The following is a 13,926-nucleotide window of genomic DNA, read 5'->3' as shown; positions in this document are numbered from 1 at the left end:
TTAAGCTAATTAGCAGTTGATTTATATTAGTTTTGACAAAATAATACTATTTGAAATGATGCAATGTTACCGCATATGTCAGCAGCCAAATTAGGAGTCTTTGTAACCAGCTTTGAAATGGTTCTATTTTCATTTACATACCAAAAAATACATCTTTACGACAGGAGGCTACAATATAAAGTGGGGCAAAAAAGTATTTACTCAGCCACTGATTGTGAAAGTTCCCCCACTTAAAATGTTGACAGAGGTCTGTGATTTTCATCATAGGTACATTTCAACTGTGAGAGACAGAATGTGAAAAAAAATCCAGGAATTCACATTGTAGGAATTTTAAAGAATTTATTTGTAAATTATGGTGGAAAATAAGTATTGGTCACTTCAAACAAGGAAGATATCTGGCTCTCACAGACCTGTAACTTCTTCTTTAAGAAGCTCTTCTGTCCTCCGCTCGTTACCTGTATTAATGACACTTGTTTTAACTAGTTATCTGTATAAAAGACACCTGTCCACAGCCTCAAAAAGTCAGACCAAAGAGCTGTCGAAGGACACCAGGAAAAGAATTGTAGACCTGCACCAGACTGGCAAGAGTGAATCTACAATAGGCAAGCAGCTTGGTGTGAAAAAATCAACTGTGGGAGCAATTATCAGAAAATGGAAGACATACAAGACCACTGATAATCTCCCTCGATCTGGGGCTCCACGCAAGATCTCATCCCGTGGGGTCAAAATGATCATGAGAACGGTGAGCAAAAATCCCAGAACCACACGGGGGATCTGGTGAATGACCTGCAGAGAGCTGGGGCCAAAGTAACAAAGTTTACCATCAGTAATACACCACGCCGTCAGGGAATCAAATCCTGCAGTGCCAGACGTGTCCCCCAGCTTAAGCCAGTGCATTTCCAGGCCCGGGGCTTCACGGTGGCAGAGGGGTTAGTGCGTCTGCCTCACAATACGAAGTTCCTGCAGTCCTGGGTTCAAATCCAGGCTCAGGATCTTCCTGTGTGGAGTTTGCATGTTCTCCCCGTGAATGCGTGGGTACACTCCGGGTACTCCGGCTTCCTCCCACTTCCAAAGACATGCACCTGGGGATAGGTTGATTGGCAACACTAAATTGGCCCTAGTGTGTGAATGTGAGTGTGAATGTTGTCGGTCTATCTGTGTTGGCCCTGCGATGAGGTGGCGACTTGTCCAGGGTGTACCCCGCCTTCTGCCCGATTGTAGCTGAGATAGGCGCCAGCGCCCCCCGCGACCCCAAAAGGGAATAAGCGGTAGAAAATGGATGGATGGATGGATGTCCAGGCCCGTCTGAAGTTTGCCAGAGATACAGCAGAGGATTGGGAGAATGTCATGTGGTCAGATGAAAGCAAAATAGAACTTTTTGATATAAACTCAACTCGTCGTGTTTGGAGGAAGAAGAATACTGAGTTGCATCCCAAGAACACCATACCTACTGTGAAGCAAGGAGGTGGAAACATCATGCTTTGGGGCTGTTTTTCTGCTAAGGGGACAGGACGATTGATCCGTGTTAAGGAAAGAATGAATGGGGCCATGAATCGTGAGATTTTGAGCCAAAACCTCCTTCCATCAGTGAGAGCTTTGAATGGTTGACAAAATACTTATTTTCCACCATAATTTACAAATAAATTCTTTAAAATTCCTACAATGTGAATTCCTGGATTTTTTTTCACATTCTGTCTCTCACAGTTGAAGTGTACCTATGATGAAAATGACAGACCTCTGTCATCATTTTAAGTGGGAGAACTTGCACAATCGGTGGCTGACTAAATACTTTTTTGCCCCAGTGTATATTTCAGGCCATATCCCCTATCCCTAGTACACACCTTGAAACAACTGACAAGCGTGTGTGTAATAAATCTAAACAGGATTAGTTGAAAAACATGCAATATGTATTTGCACGGGACTTTAACGGCTAAATTCTTCTAAAAGGGGAACTGCACTTTTCCCCCCCGAATTCTTCTAAAAGGGAACTGCACTTTTTTTTTTTTAGAATTTTGCCTATCGTTCAAAATTCTAATGAGAGACAAGTTTTTTTTTGCATTCTAATTTGTAATAATTGGGTCATTTTAGGTGACTAGCAATGCAGTTAATGGGGTGCAATCCATTCACCCTCTAATTTACTTTAAAAATGCATCCAAAATCTGCCAACAATACTTCATTTATGTTCTGTAACCTGTAGAATAACCAAGTTGTAGCAACATTGTTATAGTAAGTGCAAACACTGAGAAACTCTTTTCCTAGCATACTAACACATCGTCTTGTGATGGCATGCTACGGCAAGTGTTAAGCTAGTTTCTTGCGTAAGCACCTGAATGGCTTTAGAGTTTGCAATACACAATACAAGGTGATAGGACACCAATCTAAACTGACTGAAAAACATGAACAAACATATAACAGTATCTGTAAAGTATTAGCCCACATTTCATGTTTTCTTTGTACACAGCTAGTTCGACATTCATTGTACGATGATGTGCTGCATATATCATGATCAATACTATAGACAGTTGTGCATTTAGTCTAGCTGGCCGGAGATCATTCCAATATAATTAAGGTAAACACACCATCTATGTCCATCCATTTCCTACCGCTTGTCCCTTTCGGGATCGCTAGAGCCTATCTATGTCGCCATAGCTTGGCTTCAAGTTCCACATTTGCAGTATCTAGTCACGCCGATTTCACTATCTATGCTTCCGTCTGCTCCAACGATTCACCCTCTATTCGTGCTCGCTTCTATAACCAGTAGTTCACCCTCCATATATTCAGCTTCAAAAAGATAAGATTGCGAATCCTCATTTGTCCAAAAATAGTCATCTTTGTTGTCTGTTACCAAGTCTGCCATGATTAGAACGCACTCGCGTATGTTTCCGGAAAAAGGAACACACAATAGATGCCGATAGTTTGAGGTGCGCTGCTATGGAAACGGAAATCAATGCGCTGAGGAAAGAAGTTCCGGTATTGCATAAAATGACCAAAATATAGTAAATATTGTACGTGTTATGAATGTGTCTGTTACTATTTATATATATTTTTGATTTGTGTATATAAAATGTTGATGTAGGGTTGGAAGTTGTTTTAGAGGGCTTTGAAGAAATAGAATTTGCCTTTCTCTGATCAATGCACTGTGAAATGAAGGTCTTTAACGTTAGCGCTTATAATAACACTATCGCCAATATTTGGTTAATATTCAGGGCACTTAATTTATCTATTGGGTTTTTATTGTTGTAATAAACGCATTGACGTCATGGCTCCCGTTGGCTCCACTGTAAACAGACTTTTATTTATGTTAATTTACAAGTTATAATGCATTTTAAAAAATATATGTGTTGTCTCTCATAATGACTGTGAATTATAGTGCAGTTTCTCTTTAAGACAGGGTGGTCAAATGTACTCCCCGCAGGCCGGATCAGGCCCGCGAACAGGTTTCATCCGGCCCTCGGGGTGAGTTCACTAAGAATAAAAAAACAAAAACATTTTTGAAAGAAAGAAACTGCTGTTCTAAATGTGTGCACGAGATGTCGCAATAGCAATTCTTTGTATCTTTGTAGATGATGCTACATATGTAAAAAAAAAAAAAAAAAAAAAGAAACCACATGTTAGTGCAACAGTCGAGGAAAACAAGCAAAGTACATAAATAACATATTGTAGTTTGATTTTGATATTTTTTTCTTGAGTTGACTGATGAACATTTTCATGTAATTTATTCAGAAAGTATAAATAACAATACATTTATAATACTATTAACTGTAGATGTCCGATAATATCGGCTGATAAATGCTTTAAAATGTAATATCGGAAATTAATGGTATTGGTTTTGAAAAAAGTAAAATTTATGACTTTTTGAAACAACGCTGTGTACACTGACGTAGAGAGAGGAACGGCGCGCCAATAACCCCCCCTCCACCCCACACCTCAACCGCCCACCTCCTCATGTCCCAAATTCAAAGCTGATGTTTTGAGGCACGTTAAAAAAATAATGCACTTTGTGACTTCAACAATAAATATGGCAGTGCCATGTTGGCATTTTATTCCATAACTTGAGTTGATTTCTTTTGGAAAACCTTGTTACATTGTTTAATGCATCCGGCGGGGCATCACAACAAAATTAGGCATAATAATGTGTTAATTCCACGACTTTATATATCTGTATCGGTTGGTATCAGTATCGGTAATTAAGAGTTGGACAATATCGGAATAGCGGATAGCAGCAAAAAATAAATTATCTGACATCCCTACTATTAACCGCAACATTTAAGTGTAAAAAAAACAAACAACAACATACATTTTAAACAAAGAAAACAATCTGAAGTTGTCTTGAGTTTTAAGTTATCGTGCCATGATTTTACTAGGAGTAGATTTTTCTCCATGTGGCCCCCGATATAAAATGAGTTTGACACCCCTGCTTTAGGTAATTGAACATTGAAGCAATGCAATATTTCCCCTACCATTAGATCTTATAATAACTATTTATTTACACAACGGCATGACTTTTATTAGACTAAAGGAATACCTATACTCACCGAAGACTATCCTCCATATCGCTGGGTGTGGTCTTGTGAACGGACCTACAATGGACAAATACAGTGAATGACTTGTATTGAAGCTTTCCAAAAATAAAAAAAGTGCTTATGCTACGAAAAATCCATCCATTTTCTACCGCTTGTCCCTTTTGGGGTTGCGGGGGGGGGTGGCTATCTCAGTTGGATTCGGGCAGAAGGCGGGGTACATCCTGGACCAGTGGTTCTCCAATGGGGTTACGCGTACCCTTGGGGGTACTTGAAGGTATGCCAAGGGGTACGTGGGATTTGTTAAAAATATTCTAAAAATAGCAACATTTCAAAAATCCTTTATAAATATATTTATTGAATAATACTTCAACAAAATATGAATGTAAGTTCATAAACTGTGAAAAGAAATGCAACAATGAAACATTCAGTGTTGACAGCTAGATTTTTTGTGGACATGTTCCATAAATATTGATGTTAAAGATTTCTTTTTTTGTGAAGAAATATTTAGAATTAAGTTCATGATTCCAGATGGATATCTATTACAATCCCCAAAGAGGGCACTTTAAGTTGATGATTACTTCTATGTGTAGAAATATTTATTTATAATTGAACCACTTGTTTATTTTTCAACAAGTTTTTAGTTATATTTATCTTTTTTTCCAAATAGTTCAATAAAGAACACTACAAATGAGCAATATTTTGCACTGTTATACAATTTAATAAATCAGAAATTGATGACATAGTGCTGTATCTTACTTTTTTCAACCAAAAATGCTTTGCTCTGATTAGGGCAGTGGTTTTTAACCTTGTTGGAGATACCGAACCCCACCAGTTTTATATGTGCATTCACCGAACCCTTCTTTTGTGAAAAATATATTTATATTTTTTTCAAATTCAAGTCAAAGTTTTTTTGTTTTTTTTTACCGGTGCACAAAATGAGCCATGCGCAAACATCATCTTGCTCAAAGGACAAAACCAACACAGTGCATGAACTCACAACAAATTACACACCTGCAAATCAGTATGACTTCTGCTGTGGCCGTATCCATAATACGCCGATATGGAGAAGTTTTTATTTGCACGATGAGTCGGGTGTGTCTCGACCTCTGCGGCGGAGGGTCCGTCGAACCCCTGACTCACTGAACCCCTAGGGTTCTACCGAACCCAGGTTAAGAACCACTGGATAAGGGGTACTTGAATTAAAAAAATGTTCACAGGGGGTACATCACTGAAAAAAGGTTGAGAACCACTGCCCTGGACAAGTCGCCACCTCATCACAGGGCCAACACAGATAGACAGACAACATTCACACTCACATTCACACATTATGGAAAATGTAGTACCATTGGGAAATGCCAGCACACTGATGACAAGGAAGAAAGAGATGACCAAAATGAGGCCCACCCAAAGATTATTATCTGGATTCCCATCATCTCTAGAATCAAAGCACAGATTATATATTAGTTTGGTATTAAAGCAGACAATACATGCAGCAATCGAAGTGTCACTAAAACACTGGGTTACTATAACATTTGTAAGGATTTATAGTGAAATTGATAGTTTGTTGACTCCTTTACTTTGTCAATGCTAGTTTGTGTGGTAGCTAACAGAGGCGGTGGGCAAGATGTTAAATGTTTACATGTTTATTGTCTTCAAGTTCAAAAAAGTGGTATTAGTGGTCAGCTACACGCCAACCAGCCAGAATGTACCTGCGCGAGTCAGAGCATCACTGTTAGCCGTTAGCATGCTAGCCCCCCCTTCCCCTTACCTCGCGAAGGCGAAGTACATCAAACTGAGCACGGTGCATGTCAGCAAAGTGATGGTGTGCGGCCGATAGAAGAACTCTATCGTGATGTCCTCGACCTGCTGCTCGTTTATCATTCGGAAATGCATCCTGTAGTTCACGTCATCCTTGCTGAGAGTGTGGGAGCCGCCGCGGTACACTGTCGCCATAGCTGGCCCGAGCTAGTAGCCCCTCCACCCGGACATGCGCAGCAAGCCGCAGCAGGGGAGCGGGCGGACATGGCTCCGGCGGAAGGTCGCGCACCGGCGGCACAGAGGACATCCGCGAAGGGTAACGGCGGGCGAAATGGAAACGATATCCGAGTGGTGAGCTTTGGTTGGTGTAAACATTGACAGGGAGTGTCTCCGAACGGAAGAGCCCATTCTCCATTATGAGGTCATTGTTTTCACTTGTTAATCGAATCTTGTCACAAAATCAGTCCTGATACAAACACATGATGCGATTTCAATGTCAAATGAATGACGGCCCTTTACCATGAATTGATTAACGTGGACCCCGACTTAAAGACGTTGAAAAACGCATCGGGTGTTACCATTTAGTGGTCAATTGTAAGGAATATGTACTGTACTGTGCAATCTAATAAAAGTCTCAATCAATCAAAACAATTTAATTTTAACTTGACGTTTGTAGTGTGTGTCTCCCTCTAGTGGTTGCCGGTTGCGTTGCATGACTGTTTAAATTTTTTTAATCTCAGATTCATGTTGAGATTCTTTTTCATCGAGATTCTAAATATCTATTTATAATGTTCACAATTTGATTATATATATATATATATATATATATATATATATATATATATATATACTTTATATTAGGGGTGTGGTAAAAAGTCGATTCGAATACGTTGTGCGATTCAGAATCGTTTCTCTTTTTTTTTTAAATCCATTTTTAAATTTTTTTTTTGTCAATCCAACAAACCACTACACAGCAATACCATAACAATGCAATCCAATTCCAAAACCAAACCTGACCCAGCAACACTCAGAACTGCAATAAACAGAGAAATTGAAGGCCTACTGAAATGAGATTTTCTTATATAAACGGGGATAGCAGGTCCATGCTATGTGTCATACTTGTTCATTTCGCGATATTGCCATATTTTTGCTGAAAAGATTTAGTAGAGAACATCCACGATAAAGTTCGCAACTGGAGAAAAGCCCTTCCTCTACCAGAAGTCGCAGACGATGAGGTCACATGTTGATGGCTCCTCATATATTCACATTGATTTTAATGGGAGCCTCCAACAAAAACAGCTATTCAGACCGAGAAAACAACAATTTCCCCATTAATTTGAGCGAGGATGAAAGATTCGTGTTTGAGGATATTGATAGCGACGGACTAGAAAAAAATAAAAAAAAATAAAAAAAACGCGATTGCAATCGCGTTGCATTGAAACGGACTCATATGTTTTTAGAGACATTTACTAGGATAATTCTTGGAAATCCCTTATCTTTCTATTGTGTTGCTAGTGTTTTAGTGAGTTTAACTGTACCTGATAGTCGGAAGTGTACGTCCACGGCCGGGTGTTGACGCGCAGTGTCTCAGGGGAGTCGACGGCAGCTGTATGGACGGCACAAGCTCAGCTGATATCTGGTAAGAGGCGACTTTTTAACCAAAATTTTCCCACCGAAACCTGCTGGTTGACATGTAGTCGGGATCCATGTCGCTGTGATCCATACTAAAGTTTCACCTCCGTGAATTTTAAACAAGGAATCACCGTGTGTTTGTGTGGCTAAGGGCTAAAGCTTCCCAACTCCGTCTTTCTACTTTGACTTTTCCAATATTAATTGAACAAATTGCAAAAGATTCAGCAACACAGATGTCCAAAATACTGTGTAATTATGCCGTTAAAGCAGACGACTTTTAGCTGTGTGTGTACGCAGCGCTCATATTCATAACAGCCCGTAACGTCACACGTACACGTCATCATTAGGCGACGTTTTCAAGAAAAAAGTCACGGGAAATTTAAAATTGCAATTTAGTAAACTAAAAAAGCCGTATTGGCATGTGTTGCAATGTTAATATTTCATCATTGATGTATAAAGTATCAAACTGCGTGGTGGGTAGTAATGGGTTTCAGTAGGCCTTTGAGAGGAGACACAAACACGACACAGAACAAACCAAAAGTATCCATCCATCCAACCATTTTCTACCGCCTATTCCCTTTTGGGGTCGCGGGGGGCGCTGGCGCCTATCTCAGCTACAATCAGGCGGAAGGCGGCGTACACCCTGGACAAGTCGCCACTTCATCGCCAGGCCAACAAACCAAAAGTAGTGAAACAAAAATGAATTATCAACAACAGTATCAATATTAGTTATAATTTTAGCATAGCAGTGATTAAAAATCCCTCATTGAAATTATCATTAGACATTTATAAAAAAAAACAAAAAAACAATGGCTTACACTTGCATCGCATCTCATAAGCTTGACAACACACTGTGTCCAATATTTTCACAAAGATAAAATAATTCATATTTTTGGTTTGTTTAATAGTTAAAACAAATTTACATTATTGCAATCAGTTGATAAAACATTGTCCTTTACAATTATAAAAGTTTTTTTTTTTTTAAATTCTACTACTATGCTTGCATGTCAGCAGACTTGGGTAGATCCTGCTGAAATCCTATGTATTGAATGAATACAGAATCGGAAAAATATCGTTTTGGAATCGAGAATCGAATCGAATCGAAAAAATCGATACATTATCGAATCGTGACCCCAAGAATCGATATTGTATCGAATCATGGGACACCAAAAGATTTGCATCCCTAATATATATATATATATATATATATATATATATATATATATATATATATATATAGTTCCCTTTTTAAACTAAGTTGTTAAAAATAAGTTTCAGCCAAGTTTATTGGCAACACTAAATTGGCCCTAGTGTGTGAATGTGAGTGTGAATGATGTCTCTCTATCTGTGTTGGGCCTGTGATGAGGTGGCGACTTGTCCAGGGTATACGCCGCCTTACGCCCGAATGCAGCTAAGATAGGCTCCAGCGACACCCCGCGACCCCCAAAAGGGACAAGCGGTAGAAAATGGATAAATGGAAGTTTCAACCTCCACAAAGAGCTTTTCTAACCTGCAACCTGTTTTGACAAATTTAATTATGGGCCTGCTGCAATGCCAGTGTCTATTCACTATTATACTACAAACCCCGTTTCCCTATGAGTTGGTAAATTGTGTTAGATGTAAATATAAACGGCATACAATGATTTGAAAATCCTTTTCAACCCAAATTCAGTTGAATTCACTACAAAGACATGATATTTGATGTTCAAACTCATAAACTTTATATATTTTTTTTGCAAATAATAATTAACTTAGAATTTCATCGCTGCAACACGTGCCAGAGTAGTTGGGAAAGGGCATGTTCACCACTGTGTTAAATCACCTTTTCTTTTAACAACACTCAATAAACGTTTGGGAACTGAGGGAATTATTTGTTGAAGCTTTGAAAGTGGAATTCTTAACCATTCTTGCTTGATGTACAGCTTAAGTTGTTCAACAGTCCGGGGTCTTGTTGTCGTATTTTACGCTTCATAATGCGCCACACATTTTCGATGGGAGACATGTCTGGACTGCAGGCAGACCAGGAAAGTACCCGCACTCTTTTACTACGAACCCACGCTGTTGTAACACGTGGCTTGGCATTGTTTTGCTGAAATAAGCAGGGGCGTCCATGATAACGTTGCTTGGATGACGACATATGTTGCTCCAAAACCTGTATGGACCATTCAGCATTAATGGTGCCTTCACAGATGTATAAGTTACCATTGCCTTGGGCACTAATACAACCCCATAGCATCACAGATGCTGGCTTTTCAACTTTGCGTATATAACAATCCGGATGGTTATTTTCCTCTTTGTTCCGGAGGACACCACGTCCACAGTTTCCAAATATAATTTGAAATGTGGACTTGTCAGACCACAGAACACTTTTCCACTTTGCATCAGTCCATCTTAGATGAGCTTGGGCCCAGCGAAGCCAGTGGCGTTTCTTTGTGTTGTTGATAAATGGCTTTCGCTTTTCATAGTAGAGTTTTAACTTGCACTTACAGATGTAGCGACCAACTGTAGTTACTGACAGTGGATTTATGAAGTGTTCCTGAGCCCATGTGGTGATATCCTTTACACACTGATGTCGGTTTTTGATGCAGTACCACCTGAGGGCTCAAAGGTTCATAATATCATCGCTTACGTGCAGTGATTTCTCCAGATTCTCGGAACCTTTTGATGATTTTACAGACCGTAGATGGTAAAATCCTTAAATTCTTTGCAACAGCTCGTTGAGAAATGCTAATCTAAAACTGTTCGACAATTTGCTTACAAATTGGTGACCTTCGCCCCATCCTTGTTTGTGAATGACTTAGCATTTCATGGAAGCTGTTTTTAAACCCAATCATGGCACCCACCTGTTCCCAATTAGCCTGCACACCTGTGGGATGTTCCAAAAAGGTGTTTGATGAGCATTCCTCAACTTTATCAGTATTTATTGCCACCTTTCCCAAAAAAAAAAAATATTTATCAGTTTGAACAGCAAATATGTTGTCTTTGTAGCATATTCTACTGAATATGGGTTGAAAATGATTTGCAAATCATTGTATTCCGTTTATATTTACATCTAACACAATTTCCCAACTCATATGGAAACAGGGTTTGTATACCCATACATTTTCTACCGCTTGTCCTTTTCGGGGTAAGGGGGGTTGCTGGAGCCAGGGCCGTCACTAGCTTTTAAGGACGGGGGGGGGCTTAGCCCCTAGTAGTGCAATGCTGAAACAAATAATGCAAACAATAAAATGTAACTTCCAGGGCTTGACATTAATGATGTCCCGTCGTCCCGGGGACGGTAAAAAAAAATGCACGGGACGATGGCTTTTAACCATTTTTTTCTTTTTCTCTTTATGCATTTATTCATTTTACGTTTTATATTAAATGTCTTGGATTTTCCTCCCTCTGAAAATCCTATGAAATGTTTAACAAGCCATCCTATAATAATACAACAGCTATTAATGTCACAAATCAATGCAATAAAACAAATATCTTTACATATTTGTTTTTTTTCATTATTTTAACAATAGGCTAATGTATACTACTGTATATAGATTCTACAAGAAACACAAAACTTAAAAACTAAATTACTTACAATTGCAGACACAAGGTTTTGTGCAGCTTGACCACGGAGTTGAGAAGGAGCAAAGACCTTCAATACTTGCATGTGAAAATCACAAAGAAATCTTCTGGGGGAGAATGATGTCCCTACAGGTATTTGGTTTACAAACTTTCAGCCCCACCTAAAACACAATTCAACCAGCCACCGCTGATTAAGATGCATTCTTATTTTAGGCAAAACATAAGACAATACTCTCTGTATAAGTGTAACCAGGAATAAGTCTTCAAGTAACAATATTCAAATACTAACTTTGTTGGGTAAGACAAACTTTGGTTTTATTCTGAATCTAGTGAAACAGATTGGTGGTTTTAGCAGATTATAAAGACTTTCAGGTGTTTATATATGTTTAAGTATTTGGCAGACACTTTTATCCAAAGCAACATACATGAAAAATACATATAAAACAATCACTGTAAACATGACCGTTTACGGGAAGAATGGAATAGAAAGTATCAATACAAAGTGTCAAGACAGAATAAACTCTCTGCCGTTGCAGCAACAGAGATACAGTCTATTGGTCCGTAAGATATATAGATATATAATATATTCATACATTGTTTATGTAGGATATACACATGTATATATAACCTAATCATATTGTTTCTTCAATTTAAAAATAGTTGACCGTTTTTTCCCCCTTCTCTGGGATTATTATTCCCAGTTTTGTTCTTGGACGTCTGGTCACTCCTAGCATATGAGAATATTATATTACTGTTAAGCAAACTATGAACACGCCAAAACATGTGTCCTTTATCATAGTTACCTGTATGACAAAAAAGCGCGTGAAAATCGGTGGTATTCAGTGAGATAAAATGCGCAGACAGTTCATTGCTCCTGCCAAAACAATTGCACTGAGTGGAGTGGATCACCACTCCAAAATGGCGGCCGTGTGTCTCTTCTCGTCAGCGCCAGTAGGCAGTAGCGCTCCTTACGCTATGAAGTGAGGGGAAACTGAGTGAATAATGACAAGTTATATGATTATTTATTTTTAACTCTTATTCGGGCCACTTCAAAATGAATATTTCGGCATGTATTTGTAAAAAAAAGAAAATAAATATAAATAAAATAAAATATAATGCCAAATCATTTAGGGGGGGCTTAAGAATATTTTAGGGGGCTGGAGCCCCCCTAAAATAGGCCTAGTGACGCCCTTGGCTGGAGCCTATCTCAGCTGCATTTCGGCGAAAGGCGTCGTACACCCTGGACAAGTCGCCCCCTCAACGCAGGGCCAGCACAGATAGACAGACAACATTCACACTCACATTCACACACTAGGGCCAATTTAGTGTTGCCAATCAACCTATCCCCAGGTGCATGTTTTTTGGAGGTGGGAGCATGCCGGAGTACCTGGAGGGAACCCACGCAGTCACAGGGAGAACACGCAAACTCCACACAGAAAGATTCAAAGCCTGGGATTGAACTCAGGACTACTCAGGACCTTCGTATTGTGAGGCACATGCACTAACCCCTGCCCTACTGTGCAGCCCTTTTTTTTATCACATTCACACACACATTCACACACTGATGGCGTTAGCTGCCATGCAAGGCCCTAACCACGACCCATCAGGAGCAAGGTTGAAGTGCCTTGCTCAAGGACACAACGAAAGTGACGAGGTTGGTAGAAGGTGGGGATTGAACCGGGAACCCTCAGGTTGCTGGCACGGCCACTCTTTCAACCGCTCCACGCCGTCCCTATTGTATTATAATGTTACTATTATAGTTCCCACACGTTTCTCTTACAGGCAGTACGGGACGAACCGGCCAACGAACCCCCACATGTTATACCGCTAACAACTAATTTTACGCTTTTTTGTCTAATTCTGCAGCCATACACCTCACAATCGTAAAACTTGGTATTTGTAACATGCTAACTGTATGCATGTTTACATAAGCATGCTAACATTAAAATGCTAGATCTTTGCGCTCAATTTGCAAACCTTTACCATAGAGTCGTATAACTTTGTATGTGACACTTGTTAACCACTAACATGCTAATGTTAGCATCCTAGCATACTAATATGAACATACTACCTTTTTAGCTAATTTTATGTTTTTTTTCTCTCTAATTAGTCCGCCATACACCTAACAGTCATATAACTTGGTATGTGACACATGCTAACTGTTAGCATGCAAACATAAGCATGCTAACATTAAAGTGCTAAGTTAAGTTAACTTAACTCCCGGCCAGATGTCCAGGGCACAGATAGTAGGCCCATCAAAATTTCCGCCAGAATTTTCTACTTCTTATTATCCATCCATCCATTTTCTACCGCTTATTCCCTTTCGGGGTCGCGGGGGGCGCTGGCGCCTATCTCAGCTACAATCGGGCGGAAGGCAGGGTACACCCTGGACAAGTCGCCACCTCATCGCAGGGCCAACACAGATAGACAGACAACAATCACACTCACA

General features: G+C 39.5%; 1 protein-coding gene and 1 long non-coding RNA gene across 3 annotated transcripts in view; one reads left to right on the top strand and one right to left on the bottom strand.

Annotated features, from left to right (window-relative positions):
- The window catches only part of ptdss1a (phosphatidylserine synthase 1a), a 26,421-nt gene extending 19,795 nt beyond the window's left edge, over positions 1–6,626 (bottom strand). Inside the window, exons 1-4 of one of the 2 annotated variants that reach the window (XM_061915801.1) lie at positions 6,292–6,626; positions 5,867–5,958; positions 4,536–4,580; positions 411–455 (exon numbers count right to left, since the gene is read on the bottom strand). In XM_061915801.1, the coding sequence (XP_061771785.1) occupies positions 411–455; positions 4,536–4,580; positions 5,867–5,958; positions 6,292–6,476 (367 nt within the window). In that variant the 5' untranslated portion in view covers positions 6,477–6,626. The remainder of the gene's footprint in view (positions 1–410; positions 456–4,535; positions 4,581–5,866; positions 5,959–6,291) is intronic. The other variant, XM_061915802.1, reaches the window with a different exon arrangement.
- Positions 6,275–13,926, top strand: part of LOC133562014 (uncharacterized) — a 10,492-nt gene continuing 2,840 nt past the window's right edge. Inside the window, exon 1 of the long non-coding RNA XR_009808815.1 lies at positions 6,275–6,702. This is a non-coding gene — a long non-coding RNA (uncharacterized LOC133562014). The remainder of the gene's footprint in view (positions 6,703–13,926) is intronic.

Source organism: Nerophis ophidion, linkage group LG11 (genome assembly GCF_033978795.1).
Source record: "Nerophis ophidion isolate RoL-2023_Sa linkage group LG11, RoL_Noph_v1.0, whole genome shotgun sequence".
Classification (NCBI taxonomy): Eukaryota; Metazoa; Chordata; class Actinopteri; order Syngnathiformes; family Syngnathidae; genus Nerophis; species Nerophis ophidion.
The sequence above is the reverse complement of the archived record's forward strand: the minus strand, read 5'-3'. Positions and strand labels throughout refer to the sequence as shown.